The 22,573-nt window shown below is 38.7% G+C and overlaps 1 protein-coding gene across 2 annotated transcripts in view; it reads left to right on the top strand.

Annotated features, from left to right (window-relative positions):
* CSTF3 (cleavage stimulation factor subunit 3) overlaps positions 1 to 22,573 on the top strand; it is an 80,287-nt gene extending 57,714 nt beyond the window's left edge. For both annotated transcript variants that reach the window (XM_036891753.2, XM_036891752.2), the window contains 6 exons: positions 16,595 to 16,664; positions 17,907 to 18,102; positions 20,280 to 20,433; positions 21,152 to 21,246; positions 21,390 to 21,450; positions 21,867 to 22,573. In XM_036891753.2, coding sequence (XP_036747648.1) covers positions 16,595 to 16,664; positions 17,907 to 18,102; positions 20,280 to 20,433; positions 21,152 to 21,246; positions 21,390 to 21,450; positions 21,867 to 22,069 — 779 coding nt within the window. In that variant the 3' untranslated portion in view covers positions 22,070 to 22,573. The remainder of the gene's footprint in view (positions 1 to 16,594; positions 16,665 to 17,906; positions 18,103 to 20,279; positions 20,434 to 21,151; positions 21,247 to 21,389; positions 21,451 to 21,866) is intronic.

Below are 22,573 nucleotides of genomic sequence, written 5' to 3'. Positions count from 1 at the left end.
GATCTGCTCCAGGAACACAAGTCTACATTGCATTGGGTTCTGGTGATTAGCAGGACTGGACACCAGGGACAGTTGGAATGTTCTGGGAGGCTGGGACACCAGCTATCTATGGAGGACAGTTTTTGCATGTGTTTGACTTATGTGGACTTAAGTGGACTCTGCTGGTTCCACTGAGACCCAACATGGAGGGAGAGTTTGAAAGGCTTGCTGGCAGTGGTAGGTGAGACTAAGAGGTGAGGTTGGACAAAGCTATTCTGCAGGAGAAAGGGCAGGTGGATGATACCTCCCCAACCCAACATGTTGGGTACTCTTGGGAGTGCCAGATGCTCCATCGCCCTCACTGGTGGTTCAGCCCTGAGGCATTTTCTGCACACCAACAACACACCAACGCACTTTTCAAAGCAGCATTAGACTTTGCTGGCTGTCAGGCAGCGGGAGACTCTCCCAACTTTCATGGTCCTGTTTCAACCCAGCTAGAGAGGCTCCTGCAAGGAGACAGTTTCAAGAGCTCCTTCCTCACCATGGGAAGCCAAGCCCAGTGCCACACACCTGGCTACAGCTAGGGGGCACCCATCCCACTCACTTCAGCATCTGCGGTCCACTAGCTGCTTCCACGCACCAGCCTGGCCTCCCACCTACAACTCACTACTGCTGCCCGCTTCCTGCCCCCTCACAGGCCCTCCTACTGTGATAGTACATACACCCTTTCACTGCACGACTACTGTCTCTGGACATCCATGTACCCCCCAGCACATGACTCGAAGCAGCTACATACCTTGCTGCCACTGCTGGGTGCACCTTTCCACTGTGCAGCTCCTAGCCACTGCTGAGCACCCACTGACTTCACAACTGGGAGACTTGCTGAGCACCCACCGAACTCACAACTGGGAGATTTGCAACTACCTTGAGCCCGTGCACCCTGCCATTGTGCAACTCACTGTGAGACAGCCTCACCCATTCCATTAGCCCAGCAGCCATGCCATTGCTGCAGGGCAGGCTGAAGGTAGCCCTGCCCACAAATCTCAGCCAAAGTGCCACTGCTCTGGTCACAAAGGGCTGGCTGAGGCAAACTGCCAGCCTCAGCAGACTGAGATAAACCACTGCTGGAAAACAGAGAGAAAGGTAGCCGTGCCCACTGCCCATCAACTGGGCCTCCACAGCAAAGGAATACCAGGCATTGAAGAGGAAAGAGTCCTGAGATTCTGGGAATGGCTTTCTTCATAAAGCCGTTACTCTCTAGATCAGGAAGCATAGCAGATTCATGTAATCTAAAGGCAGAAACACAGAAACCCTAACAAAATGAGGCATAGGAATATGTTCCAAACAAAACTACAGGACAGGACACCATAAAGAGGGCTAAATGAAATGGAAATCACCAATCTTCTAGATGAAGATTTCAAAGTAACAGTCGTAAATATGCTTACTGATCTGTGGAAAAGTATTGAAATTCTCAGGGAGGACTTCAACAAAGAGACAGAACTGAAAAAAAGCCATTCAGAGCTCAAGAATACAGTAACTGAAGTGAAGCATACAGTGGAGGGGGTGAATTATGCTGCAAGTAGAGGAGATAACCAATGAGATAGAAATTAGAGAACAGGAAAACAATGAAGCTGAGGAACAGAGAGAAAGAAAAATCTCTAGAATCAAGAAGATTCTAAGAGAGCTATGTGACCAATTCAATCAAAACAATTCACATAATAGGGGTACTAGGAAAAGAGAGAGACAAAGGGATAAAAATTCTCTTTGAGGAAATGTTGAAAACTTACCCAACTTGGGGAAGGAAATAGACACTCAGTTCATGGAAGTACAGAGAGATCCTAACAAAAGGAACCCCAGGAAGATAACACCAAGATACATAATAATTAAAATAGTAAAGATTAGGGGTAAGGAGAGAGTATTGAAAGCAGCCAGAGAGAAAAAAAAGGTTCCCTTAAAGGGAAACCCCATCAGGCTATCAGCAGACTTCTCAGCAGAAACTTTACAGCCACAAGGGAGTGGCATGAAATACTTAATGTACTGAAACAGAAGGATCTTCAATCAAGAATCCTCTACCCAGCAAGATTATCATTCAAATTCAAAAGCATACCAAACATTTCCCAGCTAAACAAAGGCTCAAGGAGTTTATAACCACTAAGGCAGCATTGTAGGATATGTTAAAGGCACTGCTGTAGATGGAAATGTTCCTAAGGCTAAATAGTTTACACCAGTGAAAATAAACCCACAGGAAAGGTAGTAGACTAATTGCTTATCGTGCAAGTATGAAATTAGAACTAACTATATACAAAGTCTGTCAAGGAATACATAAAAAGTGCAGATTATGACATCTAATGTAAAGTGTGTAGAAGGAAAAAAGAAGTACTTTTAGATTGTGTTTGAAATAGAGCAATAATCAATTTAATGTAGACAATTTATATAGACAGGAAGCTATCCTTGAACCTATGGTAACCATAAACTTAAAACCTGTGATACACAAAAAATTTTAAAAGAGGAATCCAGTCACAACACTAAAGAAAACCATCAAATAACGAGTATAAGAGAGGAAGAACAGAAGAGAGAAGCTATAAGAACAATCAGAAAACAATAAAATGGCAATAAGTACATACCTATCAATAGTTACCTTAAATGTAAGTGGACTGAATACACTAATCAAAATCAGAGAGTGTCAGAATGGATGAAGAAACAAGATCCATCTATATGCTGCCTACAGGAGACTCACTTCAGACCTAAAAACATATACAGACTAAAAGTGAAGGGATGGGAAAAGATATTTCATGCAAACAATAGGGAGAAAAAAGCAGGAATAGCACTACTTAAACAAAATACATTGCAAAACAAAGTAATGAGACAAAGAAGGACATTACATAATGATAAAGGGGGTCAGTCCAACAAGAGTACATAACCATCGTAAATATCTATGCACTGAACATATGAGCACTTATATATGTAAAACAAATACTAACAGATTTCAAGGAGGAAATAGATTACACATTCATTGTAGGAGATTTGATTAAATTGATTATTGCTCTATTTCAATTCCACTCACATCAATAGATCAAGCGGACAGAAAATAAATAAGTAAACAGAAGCATTGAAAAATACATCAGATCACAAGGACTTAACACATAGCTACAGAGCACTCCACTCTAAAGCAGCAGGATACACATTTTTCTCAAGTGTACATGGAACATTCTCCAAATAGACCACATACTAGGACATAAGAAGAGCCTCAGTAAATTAAAAAACACTGAAATTGTATCAAGCAACTTCTCAAATCACAATGGTATGAAACTAGAAATAAATTACATACAGAAAACAAACAACCCTACAAACACATAGAAGCTAACCAAAATGCTTCTAAGTAATCAATGGATCAATGACCAAATTAAAACAAATTAAGCAATACATGGAGACAAATGAAACCAAAATAGTCCAATATTTGTGGGACAATAGTCCAATATTTGTGGGACACTGCAAAGGCCATTCTAAGAGGGAAGTGCCTAGCAATGCAGGCCTACCTCAAGAAACAAGAACAATCCCCAATAAAGTCTAAACTCACAATTAAAGAAACTAGAAAAAGAACAAAGGAAATCCAAAGTGAAATCAATAACATAGAGAGGAATAAAACAATAGGAATAATAAAACCAAGAGCTGATTCTTTGATAAAATAAACAAAATAGATAAACCCCCTAGCCAGATTTACCAAGAAAAAAGAATATACAAATCAACAAAATCAGAAACAAAGGAATAGTCAAAACAGATACCACAGAAATACAAAGAATTATTAGAGAATTCTATGAAAAATGATATGCCAAAAACTGGACAACCTATAAAAAATTCCTAGAAAATACAAATTCCTAGAAAAATATAACCTTCCAAGATTGACCTAGGATGAAACAAAATCTGAACAGACCAATCACAAACAATGAAATTGGTAATCAAAATCTTCAAAAAAAAAAAAAGAAAATTCCAAAACCTCATGGCTACACAGCTGAATTCTACCAAACATTTAAAGAAGAGCTAATGCCCATCCTTCTTAAAGTATTCCAAAAAGTAGAAGAGGATACAGTACTTCCACAGTCATTCTATGAGGCCAGCATCACTCTAATACCAAAACCAGACAAAGGCACTACAAAAAAAAAGATAATTATACACCAGAATCCCTGATGAACATATATGCAAAAATCCTCACGAGCAAATATTAGCAAACCGAATTCAAAAACACATCAAAAGGATCATCCATCATGACCAAGTGGGATTTGTTCCAGGGAGGCAGGGATGGTATAATATTTGTAATCAACATCATACACCACATTAACAAAAAGAAGGATAAAACCACATGATTATCTCAATAGACGCTAAGAAAGCATTTGACAAAATTCAACATACATTCATGATAAAAATTCTCAACAAAATGGGCAGAGAGGGTACATACCTCAACATAATATAGGCCATATATGACAAGGCCACAGCTAACATCATGCTTAATGGTGAAAAGCTGAAAGCTTTTCCTCTAAGATCAGGAACAAGACAAGGATGTCCACTCTAACCACTTTTATTCAGCACAGTACTGGAAGTCCCAACCATGGCAATCAGACAACACAAAGAGTTAAAGGCATCCAAACTGGTAAAGAAGAAGTTAAACTGTCACTACTTGCAGATGACATGATATTTAACATAGAAAATCCTAAAGACTCCACAAAAAAACTTTTAGAACTAATTACTGGTTTCACTAAAATTGCAGGATACAAAATTAATACACAGAAATATGTTGGGTTCCTGTATCTAACAACAAACTAGCAGAAAGAGAAATCAGGAAACCAGTTCCATTTACTTCCCGCTCACCGGCTGCTCGCTCCTGCCCCGCGCACTCCGACCGACTGCTCAGCCACCGCCGGCGTGTCGCTGCCCCACCAGACTCCTGGCGAGCTGCGAGGAGATCCTCCTCTTCTTTTCGGGCAATCTGTAGAAACAGTTGTGGAGATGGATTTTGTTCCCGTCCAAACGTGTACTTGTTCCAGCGGCCAGATATCACCAACGTGTGGATCAAAATCAATTCAGCAGTGCAGCGTTAGATGCATGAATGGGGGGACCTGTGCTGACGACCACTGCCAGGGCCAGAAGGGATATATTGGAACTTACTGTGGACAACTGGGATTTGCTGTGGATGTTGAAAGCTAAAAGCAACTGATAATAAAGAAAGCCTTAAAATCTTTAAGATATGGGAAAACTCTGAAGATCTCACCTGAGAATCAGGCTCATCTTTTGGCTCAGTGCAGAGCCCTTTCTCGAGCAACATTTTAGGAGTGCCAGTCTCTGCACTTTCTGTGTGGTGACTCCTGATTCTGCTAACAAATATAACCCAGTTTTGGGAAGGTTCCCCAGAGGCCTCCAGCTCCTTCCCTTTTCGATTTTCTCCATGTGTAGGATCAGGAATAACCTTTAATTGTTCACACAGGCACTCAGAAAACATCCCTTCATTGTGTCCAGAACATATTTCAGGACTGAACACAAACCATTGGGAGAGAAAATAAGTTAGCAGATGTAGTTTTAAAGAAAGGCCCATTGGTATACTCTTAGAGACTGTAGGGGAAGTGGTTGACTGCCTCTCTCCCAGTGCCTGCCCTGGGCAGAAAGGTCCACATCTGCGTCCTCAGGGTATTTCTTAACAGCCTCCACCTCAGCTAGCCATCCCCACCCTGAGGTGGGCTAAGCTCCCAGAAGGGGCAGTGACCCTCCCCAGGTGGCAGCGTGTGCCTGAGCCCAGGTGGCCTGACTCCTAGTCCTGAGCCCTTCTCACAGCCTCATGGCAGGCCCTGTGGAAGCAGTAATTTAAGGTCAGAGCAACAGCAGCTTTTTCAGCCAGTGTGGACATCCTCAGTGGATGGTGGATGCATAGGCAGGGGAAGACCTTAGCAGTAAGCAGAGCTGGGTTCACATGCCAGCTGTGACTCCCCAGCTGTGTAAGTGACCAGTTTTCCAAACCTCATTTTGCCCATCTGTTAAATGGAGATTGTAAGACTTGTCTCATAAGGGTTCTATGGGAATTAGACAAGTTTATATGCCCAAAGTGCTCAGCACATCCTAAAAATGGTCGTTCTTACTGGAATACTTTCTTTGATTGAATCCAGGAGGAATGTCTGTTTGCTAATTGAAGAGGAAGGAGGTTGGTGGTTACATGGCTGACCCTAAGATTCTTTTTTTTTTTTTTAATAGATAATTATTTTTTTATTGAAGGGTAGTTGACACACGGTATTACATTACATTAGTTTCAGGTGTACAACATAGTGATTCAACATTTATATACATGACAATTCTAGGTACCAGCTATCACAATACCAAGCTGTTACAATATCTTGACTATATTCATTACATCCCGGTTACTTATTATTTTACCATTGGAAGTGTATACTTTTTTTTTTTTTTTTTTGTGAGGGCATCTCTCATATTTATTGATCAAATGGTTGTTAACAACAATAAAATTCTGTATAGGGGAGTCAATGCTCAATGCACAATCATTAATCCACCCCAAGCCTAATTTTCGTCAATCTCCAATCTTCTGAGGCATAACAAGCAAGTTCTTACATGGAGAACAAATTCTTACATAGTGAATAAGTTCTTACATAGTGAACAGTACAAGGGCAGTCATCACAGAAACCTTCGGTTTTGCTCATGCATTATGAACTATAAACAGTCAGTTCAAATATGAATACTCATTTGATTTTTATACTTGATTTATATGTGGATACCACATTTCTCTCTTTATTATTATTATTTTTAATAAAATGCTGAAGTGATAGGTAGATACAAGATAAAGGTAGAAAACATAGTTTAGTGTTGTAAGAGAGCAAATGTAGACGATCAGGTGTGTGCCTGTAGAATATGTGTTAATCCAAGCTAGACCAGGGCAATAAAACATCCACGTATGCAGAAGATTTCTCTCAGAACAGGGGGGTGAGGTTCTAAGCCTCACCTCTGTTGATCCCCAATTTCTCACCTGATGACCCCCCTGCGACTGTGCCTGTCTTAGGTTGTTCCTCCCTTGAGGAATCTTACCCGTCTCTGGCTAACCAGTCATCTTCTGGGGCCATACAGGGAAATGTAAAGTTGGTAAGTGAGAGAGAAGCCTTATTGTTTGAAATGGTTAGCTTTTTATTTCTTTGCATATTTATGCCCTGTAGCTTCTATGCCCAGCATTTGTCTTGAGGTATCTTTACCACTTGGAAGAATTATGATACTTGGTAAATTTGATATGAGGCACAAATTCTATTTAAGGGTTGTAATTAGGAAGGAAGAAGAAAAGCTATAGAAGTAGCAGGTGGAAGAAAACATGAGAAGATTGATTATTTCTTTGACATATCTTCTTGTAGAGTAACTTCAGCATGAATAGGTTTTAAGCTACTACTTAAATTGCGCACACACATTAACATAATAGGAGTATAGTTACATAACCAAAGCATATCTGTAATTACCAGCCATCTCCAGTGAAACCAAGAAAACCAGTTAGGCACCTTAGGCATTTTTGAAAACTTATCTATGATATGGTGGATATTGTCCAACTGAACTTGAACAGTCTGAGAGAAATCAGACAAATTAAAACAACCCATTCCTGGGGAATGTTCACATCCCTTATGTTCTTTTAACAGTAAATAGTCTGTAGTTGTAAGATTTTGGAGCGCTACAATTTGCACTTCTCCAAATTCTTGTTTGAGTTCCAACAGTATAGATCCAGTCAAATTTGTTGTTTTACTGTATGCACAGGCCAGCTTAGATATCTCCTTCCTCATTCCCATGGCAAGTCCAGGAACTGGTGGGATGAGTGCATCTACAGCTGTAGCAGTGCGTGGATCTTTGTTGGGGTTTTTTGATGATCATCTTCTGGCATGAGTCTTCCAGAGAGTGCTGATGTTGGAAGTTCTTTTTCATATCGTATCTTAGTTCATTTTCGGGGTAGCCCAATTAGGCTTTGATCCTCTGTATAAACACAAACAGACCCTTTGCCTACACTTTTATATGCCCTTTATACTCTTGTGTAGAACTCATTGGAGGTTACCACACAGGAACTGCCCTTTTTTTTTTTTTTTTTGGTATCACTAATCTACACTTACACCTAAGATTATTTTAACACCAGGAATCCGCCATCCTGGCAAGGCCATACATCCAGTCTCTGAGGCAGTGACAAAGAGTGTGTTGGTTGTTGAAGAAAAGCAAAGACTGGCTTAGGTTTCATAACCCCACTTTTTCAGTTTCTCATTTGAGAAGAATGAGATTTTCCATTTAAGTTAAACAATTTCACATTTATGGCCAAAATAAAAATCTAATGATTCATGAAAATTATGTGGATTTTACATTGTGAAAGGGTACCCAAACACCTAATAAATTTGCTTTAATTAAAAAAAAAAAAAAGGAAAGAGAAATCAGGAAACCAGTTCCATTTTGCATCAAAAGAATAAAATACCTAGGAATAAATGTAACCAAGGAGGCAAAAGACCTATACTCTGAAAACTCTGAAACACTCATGAGAGAAATTAAAGAAAACACAAGTAAGTGAAAATCTATCCCATGCTCATGGGTAGGAAGAATTAATATTGTTAAAATGACCATCCTGCCCAAAGTAATTTATAGATTCATGCCATCCCTATCAAAATACCAACAGCATTTTTCAATGAACTAGAACAGATACTTCTAAAATTCATATAGAAAGCACAAGACCACAAATACCAAAGCAATACTGATGAAGAATAAAACTGGGAGTATTATGCTCCCTGACTTCAAGCTCTACTATAAAGCTATAATAATCAAAACAGTGTTACTGGCACAAGAACAGACTCATAGATCAATGGAACAGACTAGACAGCCCAGATTTAAACCCATGTATATATGGATTTAAATATATAATATATAATATATAATAAAGGAACCATGAATATACAGTGGGTAAAAGACAGACTCTTCAATAACTGGTGTTGGGAAAACTGGACAGCTACATGTAAGAGAATGAAACTGGATTACTAACTCCATACACAAAAGTAAACTTGAAATTGATCAAATACCTAAATGTAAGTCATGAAACCATAAAAGTCTTAGAAGAAAATGTAGTAAAAAATCTCTTGAACATAAATATGAGCAATTTTTTCCTGGACACATCTCAGGCAAGGGAAACAAAATAAAAAATGAGCATCTGGTGGAACAATGTCAAACTTAAAAGCTTCTGTAGAGCAAAGAACACTATAGCAGAACAAAAAGGCAGCCTACAGTATGGGACAATATATTTGTAAACAACTTACCTGATAAAGGGTTAACATCCAAAATATATAATGAGCTCATATGCCTCAACACCAAAAAAGAAAATAGCCCAATTAAAAAATGGGCAGAGGATCTGAACAAACATTTCTCCAAAGAAGAAATCAGATGGCCAACAGGCCAATGAAAATATGCTGTACATCATTAATCATCAAAGAAATGCAAATCAAAACCACAATGAGCTATTACCTCACACCAGTTAGAATGGCCATTATCCAAATGGCAAGAAATAACAAGTGTTGGTGAGGATGTGGAAAAAAAGGTACCTTCCTACACTGTTGGTAGGAATGTCAATTGGTGCAGACACTGTGGACAGCAGTATGGAGGTTCCTCAAAAAACTTAAAATAGAAATACCATATAACCCAGTAATTCCACCTCTAGGAATTTACCCAAAGAAAACAAAATCCCTGATTCAAAAAGATATATGTACCCCTATATTTATTTCTGCTTACTTACAATAGCCAAGATATGGAAGCAACCTAACTGTCTATCAATTGATGAATGGATAAAGATGTGGTACATATACACAATGGAATATTCAGCAATAAATGAAATTCTGCCATTTGCAACAACATGGATGGACCTAGAGGATATTCTCAGTGAAATAAGCCAGGCAGAGAAAAACAAATACCTCATGATCTCACTTACTTTTGTAATATAAATACAGAGCAAACAAAATGAACAAAATAGTGGTAGATTAATAGATGCTGAGAAGTGACTCGTGGTTACCATGGGGAAGAAGTTGGGGTTGGTGGGTGGGACGTTGAAGGGGATGAAGAGCATAAAAATTCTCAATTATAACATAGATTGGTCACGGGGACGGTAGTAAACATAGAGAATATAGCCAATGATTCTGTAACATCTTCCTATATTGACAGATAGTAGCTCTATTAGATACGGGGGAGGATTTAATAATATGGGTAACTGTAGAGCCAATCTTCTGAGTGGATGAAGATACTTCCATATCTTGGCTATTGTAAATAGTGCTGCAATAAACAGGGGTGCATATGTCTTTTGAATCTGAGAAATTATATTCTTTGGGTAAATTCCTAGGAGTGGAATCCCGGGTCAAATGCTATTTCTATTTTTAGTTTTTTGAGGAACCTCCATATTGCTTTCCACAATGGTTGAACTAGCTTACATTCCCACCAGAAGTGTAGGAGGGTTCCCCCTTCTCCACATCCTTGCCAGCATTTGTTGTCCTTCGTCTTTTCGATACTGGCCATCCTACCTAGTGTGACATGATATCTCATTGCGATTTTAATTGCATGTCTCTGATGATTAGCAATGTAGAGCATCTTTTCCTGTGCCTGTTAGCTGTCTGAACTTCTTTTTTGGAGAAGTTTCTGTTCATATCCTCCACCCATTTTTTAATAGGGCTATTTGCTTTTTGGGTGTTGAGGTGTGTGAGTTCTTTATATATTTTGCATGTTAACCCCTTGTCAGATATGTCATTTATAAATATATTCTCCCATACTGTAGGATCCCTTTTTGTTCTGTTGATGGTCTCCTTTGCTGTAGAGAAGCTTTTACATTTGATAGAGTCCAATGTGTTCATTTTTGCTTTTGTTTTCCTTGCTCAAGGAGATGCATTCAGAAAAAAGTTGCTCATGTTTATATTCAGGAGATTTTTGCCTATGTTATCTTCTAAGAGTTTTATGGTTTCATGACTTACATTCAGGTCTTTAATCCATTTCAGGTTTAGTTTTGTGTATGAGGATAGACAATAATCCAATTTCATTCTCTTGCATCTGGCTGTCCAGTTTTGCCAACACCAGTTGTTGAAGAGGCTGTCATTTCCCCATTGTATGTCCATGGCTCCTTTATCGCATATTAATTGACCATATATGCTTCGGTTTATATCTGGTCTTTCTAGCCTGTTCCATTGGTCTATGGGTCTGTTCTTGTGCCAGTACCAAATTGTTTTGATTACTGTGGCTTTGTAGTAGAGCTTGAAGTCAGGGAGCATAATCCCCCCAGCTTTATTTTTCCTTCTCAGGATTGCTTTGGCTATTTGGGGTCGTTTGTGGTTGCATATGAATTTTAGAATTATTTTCTCTAGTTCGTTGAGGAATGCTGTTGGTATTTTGATAGGGATTGCATTGAATCTGTAGACTGTTTTAGGCAGGATGGCCATTTTGACAATATTACTTCTTATCCATGAGCAGGGATGTGTGTCCATTTATTGGTATCTTCTTTAATTTCTCTCATGAGTGTCTTGTAGTTTTCAGTGTATAGGTCTTTCACTTCCTTGGTTAGGTTTATTCCTAGGCATTTTATTATTTTTGATGCAATTGTGAATGGAATTGTTTTCCTGATTTCTTTTTCTGTTAGTTCATTATTAAGAGTATAGGAGTGCAACAGACTTCTGTGTATTAATTTTGTATCCCGCAACTTTGCTCAATTCAGATATTAGTTGTAGTAGATTTGGAATGGATTCTTTAGGGGTTTTATGTACAATATCATGTCATCTGCAAACTGTGACAGTTTAAGACTTCTTTCTTACCAATATGGATGCCTTTTCTTTGTGTTGTCTGATTGCCATGGCTAGGACCTCCAGTACTATGTTCAATAAAAGTGGGGAGAGTGGGCATCCTTGTCTTGTACCTGATCTTACAGGAAAAGCTTTCAGCTTTTCACTGTTAAGTATTATATTGGCTGTGGTTTTGTCATATATGGCCTTTATTATGTTGAGGTACTTGCCCTCTGTACCCATTTTGTTGAGAGTTTTTATCATGAATGGGTGTTGAACTTTGTCAAATGCTTTTTCAGCATCTATAGATGATTATGTGACTTTTGTCCTTCTTTTTATTGATATAGTGGATTATGTTGAATTTTCAAATGTACCATCCTTGCATTTCTGGGATCAATCCCACTTGATCATGATGTATGATCCTCTTGATGTGTTTTTGAGTTCAGTTTGCTAATATTTGAATATTTTTGCATCTATGTTCATCAGGGATATTGGTCTGTAATTTTCTTTTTTTGTGGTGCCTTTGCCTGGTTTTGTAATTAGAATGAGTTTGGAAGTATTCCCTCCTCTTCTATTTTTTGGAAAACTTAAAGGAGAATGGGTATTATATCTTCTATAAATGTATGATAAAATTCATCAGTGGTCCAGGGATTTTGATCTTGGGTAGTTTTTTGATTACTGATTCAATGTCATTGCTGGTAACTGGTCTGTTCAGATTTTCTGTTTCTTCCTTGGTCTGTTTTGGAAGGTTGTATTTTTCTAGAAAGTCATCCCTTTCTTCTAGGTTATCCAGTTTGTTAGCACATAATTTTTCATAGTATTCTGTAGTAATTCTTTGTATTTCTGTGGTGTCCATAGTGATTTTTTTCCTTCTCGTTTATGAGTCTGTTTATGTGTGTAGACTCTCTTTTTTTCTTGATAAGTCTGGCTAGAGGTTTATCAATTTTGTTTATTTTCTCAAAGAACAAGCTCTTGGTTTCATTAATTTTTTTCTATTGTTTTATTCTTCTCAGACTTATTTATTTCTGCGCTGATCTTTATTATGTCCTTCCCTCTACTGACTTTGGGCCCCATTTGTTCTTCTTGTTCCATTTTCAGTAATTTTGAGTTTAGACTGTTCATTTGGGATTGTTCTTCCTCCCTTAGGTAGGCCTGGATTGCTATATACTTTCCTCTTAGAACTGCCTTTGCTGTGTCCCACAGGTTTTGGGCTATTGAGTTGTTGGTTTCATTTGTCTCTGTATATTCTTGATCTCTGTTCTAATTTGGTCATTGATCCAATTATTATTTAGGAGCATACTGTTAAGCTTCCATGTGTTTGTGAGCCTTTTTGGTTTTTTTGGTACAATTTATTTCTCGTTTCATACCTTTGTGATCTGAGAAGTTAGTTGGTACAGTTTCAATCTTTTTAAAAAATTTGCTGAGGCTCTTTTTGTGGCCTAGTATGTGGTCTATTCTGTTAAATGTTCCATGTGCACTTGAGAAGAATGTGTATCCTGCTGCTTTTGGGTGGAGTGTTCCATAGATGTCTGTTAGGTCCATCTGGTCTAATGTGTTGTTCAGTGCCTCCATCTCCTTACTATTTTCTATCTGGTTGATCTGTCCTTGTCCTTTGGAGTGAGTGAAGTGTTGATGTCTCCTAAAATGAATGCATTGCATTCTATTTCCCCCTTTAATTCTGTTAGTATTTGTTTCACATATGTAGGTGCTCCTGTGATGGGTGCATAGATATTTATAATGGTTATATCCTCTTGTTGGACTGACACCTTTGTCACTATGTAATGTCCTTGTCTCTTGTTACTTTCTTTGTTTAGAAGTCTATTTTGTTTGATGCTAGTACTGCAACACCTGCTTTTTTCTCCTATTTTTTGCATGAAATATCTTTTTCCATCCCTTCACTTTTAGTCTGTGTATGTCTTTGGGTTTAAAGTGAGTCTCTTGTAGGCAGCATGTATATTGGTCTTGCTTTTTTATCCTTTCCATAACTCTGTGTCTTTTGGTTGGTGCATTCAGTCCATTTATATTTAGGGTGATTATCAGTAGATATGTACTTATTGCCATTGCAGGCTTTGGATCTGTGGTTACCAAAGTTTCACGGGCAGTTTCTTTACTATCTAGCAATGTACCTTAACTCACTTATTATGCTATTATAAACACAGTCTGAAGATTCTTTTTTCTCTCCCTTCTTTTTCTTCCTCCTCCACTTTATATGTTAGGTTTCATATTCTGTATTCTTTGTGTATCCCTTGACTGACTTTGTGGGTAGCTGATTTAATTTTGCATTTGCTTAGTATGTAGTTGGTCTGCTTCCCTTGCTGTGGTTTTATTTTCTCTGGTGACAGCTATTTAGCCTTAGGCACACTTCCATCTAGAGTATTCCCTTTCAAATACACTGTAGAGATGGTTTGTGGGAGGTAAATTCTCTCAACTTTTGCTTATCTGGCAATTGTTTAATCCCTCCTTCAAATTTAAATGATAATCTTCTGGGTAAAGTATTCTTGGTTTGAGGCCCTTCTGTTTCATTGCATTGAATATATCATTCCACATCCTTCTGGCCTGTAAGGTTTCTGTTGAAAAGTCTGATGATAGCCTGATAGATTTTCCTTTGTAGGTGATCTTTTTTTCTCTCTCTGGCTGCTTTTAGTACTCTGTCCTTGTCCTTGATATTTGCTATTTTAATTATTATATGTCTTATTGTTGGGGAAGTTTTCAGCAATTATTTCTTCAAAGACACTTCCTATCCCTTTTTCTAACTCTTCTTCTTCTGGTACCCCTATAATACAAATATTGTTCCATTTGGATTGGTCACACAGTTCTCTTAATATTCTTTCATTCCTAGAGATCCTTTGTTCTCTCTCTGCCTGAGCTTCTCTGTATTCCTGTTCTCTAATTTCCATTTCATTTACTGTCTCCTCTACCTCATCTAATCTTTTAAATCCCTCCATTGTTTGTTTCATTTCAGTTCTCTCCCTCCTGAATCCATCCCTTAGCTCTTGAAGATTTTTCTGTAGCTCTATTAGCATGCTTATGACTATTATTTTGAAGTCTTTTCAGGAAGATTGGTGATTTCAGTCTCACCGAGCCCTCTTTCTGGTTTTTGAGGGAATTTGGATTGAACCAGGTTCTCCTGCCTTTTCATAGTCCTGAAGCGATGACAGTGGTCACAGGCGAGTGGTATGGGTGTCAGCTGGGAGGACAAAGTCCCTCCCTTCTTGCTGGTCGCAGTGCCTGTCTCCACTGTGTGGGCCCGTTAGCCATGTGCAGGGAGAACCTCTGCATTAAGCTGTGTAGTTGCTGTAGGCAGGGCTGGCCTTCGGCTTGTCTAGCAATGGCAGGGCCAGCAAGTGCATGCAGGTGCTAGCGGGGAGGAAGGAGCGGCAGGCTGCTTATCATGGTGAGGGGCCCTGAGGCTGCATTGCCACCCAGGGGGATAGGTGCCTGAAGTGCCTGAAGCTCCTGTAAGTTCCCAACCTGCTGGGCTGAGTGTGCCAGGATGATTTTTTTCCACCTGTTCCTTCTCCTAAACCCTTGCCCCTTTAGCCACCTTCTATTGAGAAGTCTTTTAAAGTGCCTGATTTTGTTTTGTCCCAGAGCATCCGGTTGTGGGAACCTGTTTACAGTCTTAGTCTCTGACTGGTTTTCAGCCCCTCTAATCTCCAGAGCACCGTGCAATGTGGGTTTGTACTCCCAGGGTAGATTTTTAGGGCTGGGTATTTAGCAGTCCTATGCTTCCACTCCCTCCCCATTCTGATTCTCTTCCTCCCACCTGTGAGCTGGGGTGGAGGGAATGCTTGTGTCCCACTGGGTTGTGGCTTTTTACTTTACCATTTTCCATGAGATATTGACTTCTTCCAGATGTAGACTGGTTGGTGTACAGTTACTTCTGGTCACTCTTTTAGGAATAGTTGTATTTGCTGTATTTTCAAAATATATGTGGTTTGGGGAGGAGATTTCTGCTACACTTCTCATGCCACTATCTTTTCTCCTCCCAACTATGTATAAATTTGAGCTTGCCCCAGGCGGAGAAAGACAAGTACCAAATGATTTCACTCATTTGTGGAGTATAACAACAAAGCAAAGCTGAAGGAACAAAACAGCCACAGACTCACAGACTCCGAGAAGCGATTAGTGGCTACCAAAGGGAGAGGGAGTGGGGAGGGTGGGTTGGGATGGAAGGAGAAGAGGATTAGGGGCATTATGATTAGTACACATAATGTAGGGGTATCACGGGGAAGGCAGTATAGCACAGAGAAGACAAGTAGTGACTCTATAGCATCTTACTATACTGATAGACAGTGACTGCAATGGGGTGGGGAGGGACTTGATAATATGGGTGAATATATTAACCACAATGTTGCTCATGTGAAACCTTCATAAGATTGTGTATCAATGATACCATAAGAAAAGAAAATTGAGCTTGCCATCCTTCACAATTTATTTTTAAAATACCAACAGTCTGACACTTTATAATCAGAAGATATGTAATTTTCATCATTTTTAAAAGGCAAATGAGATATCTGGTTCAGATATCACATTGTTACAAATTATTTGACTTTTCAACTGCAGTATATGCTATAGGAGGGCTCAACCACAGGTAAAAACACCTGGCTTCTAGTCACAACTCTATTACTCAACAACAGCAAGCCAGATCTATTCACTTAAGCTTTTCAAACTCAAGTTGTCTATAAAAGTTCACTGTGATAATAGTTACTTTCTACATAGGATTTTTGTGAGGATTAAATGAGATAGTGCATGTGCAAATACACTATTGAATTGTAAAACTGAACTTTTTAAATAATTAAAATCTTTTATTATCCCAGAGGACAATAATACTCGAGTTTTGTTTGAACGAGTATTAACATCTGGAAGCCTCCCTCCTGAGAAGTCCGGGTAAGCCACTGTGAAAACTTGGTCAGTTTCTACTGGCAGCTTTAATACTTGAATTGTGATCTATGGGATGAAAACCTGCTTGTTAAGTATAAGTTTCAGGAGAAATTTTTTTTCTCTCTTGAAGCTGGATTTACATATGGCCTGCCTTTAATACTTTCATACTTAAGAGTGTTTTAAATATTGCAGAACAAGACAAAACAAAATTCTGCATACTGATTAGAATTGTCTGGAGAAATGTCTTAGTTTGTTACTAAATATTTTAATATATATTTTTAGTTTACTACATGCCTGGATGTTGATATGAACAGATTAGAGTTCTGAAATTTTTACCTCCCTTACTCAAAAGCAAAGACTTCTGCATATTGAAAGTTTAACACATTATATTTCTGAGTTACGGTTTTGATTCTGTCAGTATTACAGAAGAACATGGTACAGTAGTAGTAGTAAGGCTGCGAGGTCTTAGATTTAAATTCTAGCTCTGCCAACTAGACCTTGGAAAAGATTTCATACCTTATCAATCCTTATTTTCTCACTGAGTAATAATAATGTCTACCAGGGTAGGAGTTTTGTGATAGTCCTATTCCTAGTATATAATAGGCACTCAATTACTGCAGAGGTGCTGAGTGACATTTAGATAGACTCTTAGTGAATTACATATTGGCTGCTAGAACAGTGCTGAGGTACAAATATGTCCCAAGTCTGTATTAATTGGAAAAAGAACAATCATGTTAGATTTCGAAATATATTTTTATTCATACCTGAGTGAAGAATATATTCTACATTATAATTCGTGCCATGAAGCAAAATGGCGAAGCCACATTATTTAAGGGAAATTGGACATCTATTTTAGGTTCCTTTTTCACCTCTTCTACCTGGAGTTTACCACAAATAAGGTCAATGTCTCTCTTACTGACCACAAATGATAGGATGGTATGCTAAATAAGTAAAAACTCAAAGAATGTCTTAAATACAGAATTATTTAGGGTAAAGTGTTATGGTGTCTATAATATACTTTTAAACACTGACGCAAAAACAAGATGAAGCAAATCTGGCAAAATATTAATGATTAAAAACTATGTAATATATAGGTGTTCATTATACTATCCTAATATTCTATAGTTTAGAATTCTTTATAATAAAAGAGCTTTTGATAATTTAAAAAAGGAAGGGAACTTAAAAGCTTTTTGTAAATGGACTCCCTGTCCCAAACCAGAAGTATTGACTATATTTATTGTCTTACAGAGAAATTTGGGCCCGGTTTCTAGCCTTTGAAAGTAATATTGGTGACCTAGCTAGTATACTCAAAGTGGAGAAAAGACGGTTTACAGCATTCAAAGAAGAGTATGAAGGCAAAGAAACAGCTTTATTGGTGGATAGATACAAGTTCATGGATTTATATCCTTGCTCTGCAAGTGAACTAAAAGCACTTGGTTATAAGGTATGTACTTAGGACCAAGATGTGTATAGTACCCCTACTTTTCCAATGTTTTATAATAGTTTATGAATAAAGTTGAAAGTAAATTTTGAAATACAAGTTCATCTAGCTTTAGAATACATTTGCAGAAAACAAGAAAAAAGATCAGGGATTTTCCTTGGGTTTATGAAATACTGAGTACCAAAAGTATCTAACAAAATTAAAATTAAAATAAGATTTAACATTTTCATTATTTCCCTGAAATTGTCAGTGCTTTATATCTTATGTCTGGTGGGCAGAAGGAAAACAAAAGAAAATCTGGATGTCATTTTAGGTATATTTTTTTCTAATAGTTCTTAAAACTGATGAATGTGTTTTGACAGATTTTAAATGAAATGTAGCTCCAGTTATGTATTTTCTAGGTGTAATGAAGAAATATTACAGCTTGTTAAACCCATAAAGTTCCTGGAGGGATTTGTATCTCAAAACATTACTCCTCTAGTGGGGCTCTTGAGGAAATGAGCTTATCAGTTACAGAGCTCCTTTACATAAACTAGAGAGTCATAAGGAAACTAATCTGGCACTTGAACCTATTCAAGCCAAGGGGAAAGATGAATGTTTATGCAGCCCCAGAAATAGCTCTTGCTGAGAAAACCATTATTCTATCACTTCTTCATCTTTCTGGGTCATGAGAGCAAATACCAAAATGGAAATCCCAGAGGGATGCTATAGCCATCAGAGACCTAGACTGCTTCCATTAAGCTAAGCAGCATTAAGACGATCCTGACCTGATCCACTGTTTCCTCACAGGCCAGTTTTGGCCTGGGTCTCACTAGTCTGGTGTCTGAACCAGATTAAAATGTTTGACAAAATACCCATAATTTAGCTTCAGACCTTTTCGTTAATGGAAGCCCCAAGTCTGCCAGTCCCAGATTCCTACAACTAAGGCGTGACTGCTCAGGGGTGATTAAGTTGTGCTTCTGGTTTAATTACTTTTTAATAAAAGGTCAAAGACATATTAAAACTACTATGTGGAACTATTAGAAAAAGCTGTTTCAACTTTGCCAAGATGAAAATGGAAATCAGTTAATGAAAATAAAGATTTTCAAGTATAATTAGTTCTTGAATATTGATTTTCCATCTTGTATTTCTGTTCCTACTTGTTTATTTGGTAAGGATTAATTTGCTTCTGTTTGTGTAACACATGTGAAAGGGAAAGAGAAAAAAGCAGTTCCCAGTGGGCCCACTGCCTTTGGATGTCACCGTCTGCATATGAACAAATTTAGAGAAAGTGAAGCAATGCTCTTATATCTTTTGATGGTGGCAAAAGGGGCTCTCTTGTCACCATCAAAAGACAGATCGCAGATCGGCCCCGTTGCCAGCAGCAGAGGAGCTTCCCTGGGGTAGTGCCTCCGCTGGCAGCTGGCTGCCCTGCGCCCTCTGATGTGTCTGGAGAGCTGTTCTCAGTCGCTAACACACTGCACAGCCGACTGCGGCTGGGCCTGCGCTCAGAGAGGCTGCGCTCCCAGTCTCCTACTTCTTAGCTGCATGACCTGGGAAATACCAGAACCGGTCTGAGCTTCATCCCTTCTACAAAATGGAGAGGTTACTATTTGCCTCATCACAAAGGGAATAAATGGCTAAAACTGACAAATAGTGGTTGTTCAAATGTTCCTTTTCCCCTGTAACAGTAGGCTGGGAATAATTTTTCATTAACAAAATCTTAGTAACCAGTGCAATTGATTTTTAAACTTTATTTTAGCTTTCAAGAATCAGTCACTTAACCCAGCTTCACTTATAGAAACTAATATAGATATTGTTCAATTCCAGTAGGAGATGTCAGAAACTTATCTAAAATTGCAAATTTTCTTGGAAATTACCCCACTCTCTGCCTGGTACCCAGTCTCAAGTATTTGCCCACAAAAGCTTGGATCTATCCTTCATATGTCCTACCTGGCAACATTCTGATTCTTAACTGGGGTTGGGGTAAGGTTATAAAACACCAACTCTTCAGAGCCTTTTGGCTTTCCTTACTGAGTATTTAACAATCTTACCATCACTGAGTTCCTGCTTACCCCTCTCCATTCTCTCTGTGGTTTTAACCCAATTACTCAGTGTTATCGTCAAGATTATAGAATTGCAGAGTTATATTCTGTAAGTCCCTTTTTCAGGTTTAGGATTCTTCTGTTCTGCATTTTCAGGATGTCTCCCGTGCTAAGCTAGCAGCTATAATTCCAGACCCAGTTGTAGCTCCTTCTATAGTGCCTGTTCTGAAAGATGAAGTGGATAGAAAACCAGAGTACCCCAAACCAGACACTCAGCAGATGATTCCATTTCAGCCACGACATTTAGCACGTAAGCCATGACTTTAGATCCAGTACTGAGACCTCAATTTGTTGATTTAAATCTAGAGGTGTGTCGGGGGAAGTAATGTGACCTTTCCGCTATAGGTTAATTATTAGACCAGGGGTCAGTCACAGTGACAAGGAAGTTGACTGTAATCTTGGAACCAAGATGAGTTAGGAATGTCTTTAACAATAAAAAGAAACCCCAGTGATGGGATTTCAGGAACCCATTTTGGCAGTGATACTTCATTTTCAGAAATGCTGCTGCGTCCAGATTACTTATACAACTGGAAGCTCATTTCAGTAATGCTATTTGGTATTATTTACACTTATTAATGGGTAGTAGCACCCAAGATCCTATTTGAACAAGGCCCTTATGGTTAAGTATGTTGTTAAAGAACTGACTTTTAACAGGATTGCTGAAAATAAATGCCTTGTGAGGCTTAGAAATGGTTTTTGACAAACTGACTTTAGTCCATCCCCTGGGTTTTCTTATGCAGTCACTTGTTTACTTTTCTGCCGCCTAGTGGCCAGTGGGGTGGAGACTACTCTCCGTGTGTCACCCACTTGAGTTTGGTCAAACATGTAAAAACTTTAAAAGCAATTAAAAATGTCCAGAACCAAGCAACATAGACGTAGAACATCTTTATGTACAATATATTTATTTTAGCTCTGACATACATAGAAATTCTTCCATCCCATTTGATTCCTACTTTCCTTTCTTACAGCTCCAGGCTTACATCCTGTCCCTGGCGGGGTATTCCCAGTACCACCCGCAGCAGTTGTGCTAATGAAACTTCTCCCTCCTCCTATCTGCTTCCAGGTTTGCTCACTTATTTTCATAATAGATAATCGCTGTGTGTGTGACAGTAGTTGCGTGCTGCTTCTTTTGCATCATGGGGAGTACAAAGTGGTGCTATTTTAACCTGTCAGTTTGGGGATTAAAATTTATTTGTGTCAAAATAGGGTCCTTTTGTTCAAGTGGATGAATTGATGGAAATTTTCCGAAGATGCAAGATACCTAATAGTAAGTGACGAAAGCTCCATTTTTAGGGTGGAATTCAGTTCTCTTAGGCAGGAGAGATTATTCTTTGCCACTGAGGTTTCTAAAACCTTGCAGAGAAGTACAGTGAAACCCAGGGTGATCTAAACCCTCTTTGGTACAAAGAGGTTTGCTCATATTCTAATTACACCAAGCAAAATGTCATAAAGGCTAATCTTTTCTAGTCATGGGAACATGCACTATTAGACTTGGCTTATGAAAATAATTTTGACAGCAGCTTTCACCTTTCCCTGTATTTCGTTCAGTAGTACTGTTGCATGCTTTGCTACTAGAAGCCTGTGAAATTAAGTATAATGTATCTGATGTAGTACATACACAGCCTTGCATGGTAGCATAATTTGAAACATCCACCTGCAATCCCTTCTGCTGTGTTGCTGTAGCCGTTGAGGAAGCCGTGAGGCTCATCACCGGCGGAGCCGCGGAGCTAGCTGTAGAAGGCAACGGCCCGGTGGAAAGTAACGCAGTGCTCACCAAGGCTGTCAAAAGGCCCAACGAGGATTCAGATGAGGATGAAGACAAGGGAGCTGTTGTCCCTCCTGTTCATGACATTTACCGAGCGCGGCAGCAGAAGCGCATTCGGTGAGGCAGGCTCAAAACCTGCCTCTGAAAGACTTATCCAGGATTCCCTTTTTGCCTAAGTCATATGTTTAAAAGAGACAATGCTTTGTTACAAGGTTCTTGGAAACAAAGTTGTATTGTCATTGGTGCCTCTATCATATGGTTCTTGGTAAAAAAAAACGAACCTGTGTGAATTTTAGAATATGGAACAGACCTGTGCTCTAAGCAAAATTAGGTTTTCAAAAATGTGACAACAGCACAAAATGGCAGAACCACATTTTGTTCCCTCTTCAAGGGTGTCTTGTATGTGCCACTTGAAGACTTGTGAGTTTTCAACAGTTTTATTTTAAAAACTGGATGGCTTATGATTGTAAAGCATTTTATCACATTTTCTGAAAACGTCGTTCTCGGTTTGCTTATGTAGAGTCCTGCCTTATTGTTTGTTTTTATTTATGGCAGAATGTATGGCATCTGTTTTGTAGTTTACAATTTTAGAACAATCCTTTAAAAAATAAAAGGATCTCAGAAA

The sequence above is a fragment of the Manis pentadactyla genome, chromosome 9 (assembly GCF_030020395.1).
Source record: "Manis pentadactyla isolate mManPen7 chromosome 9, mManPen7.hap1, whole genome shotgun sequence".
NCBI classification, from domain to species: Eukaryota; Metazoa; Chordata; class Mammalia; order Pholidota; family Manidae; genus Manis; species Manis pentadactyla.
Note: the sequence above shows the minus strand (reverse complement) of the source record. Positions and strands in the feature narration are given on the sequence as shown.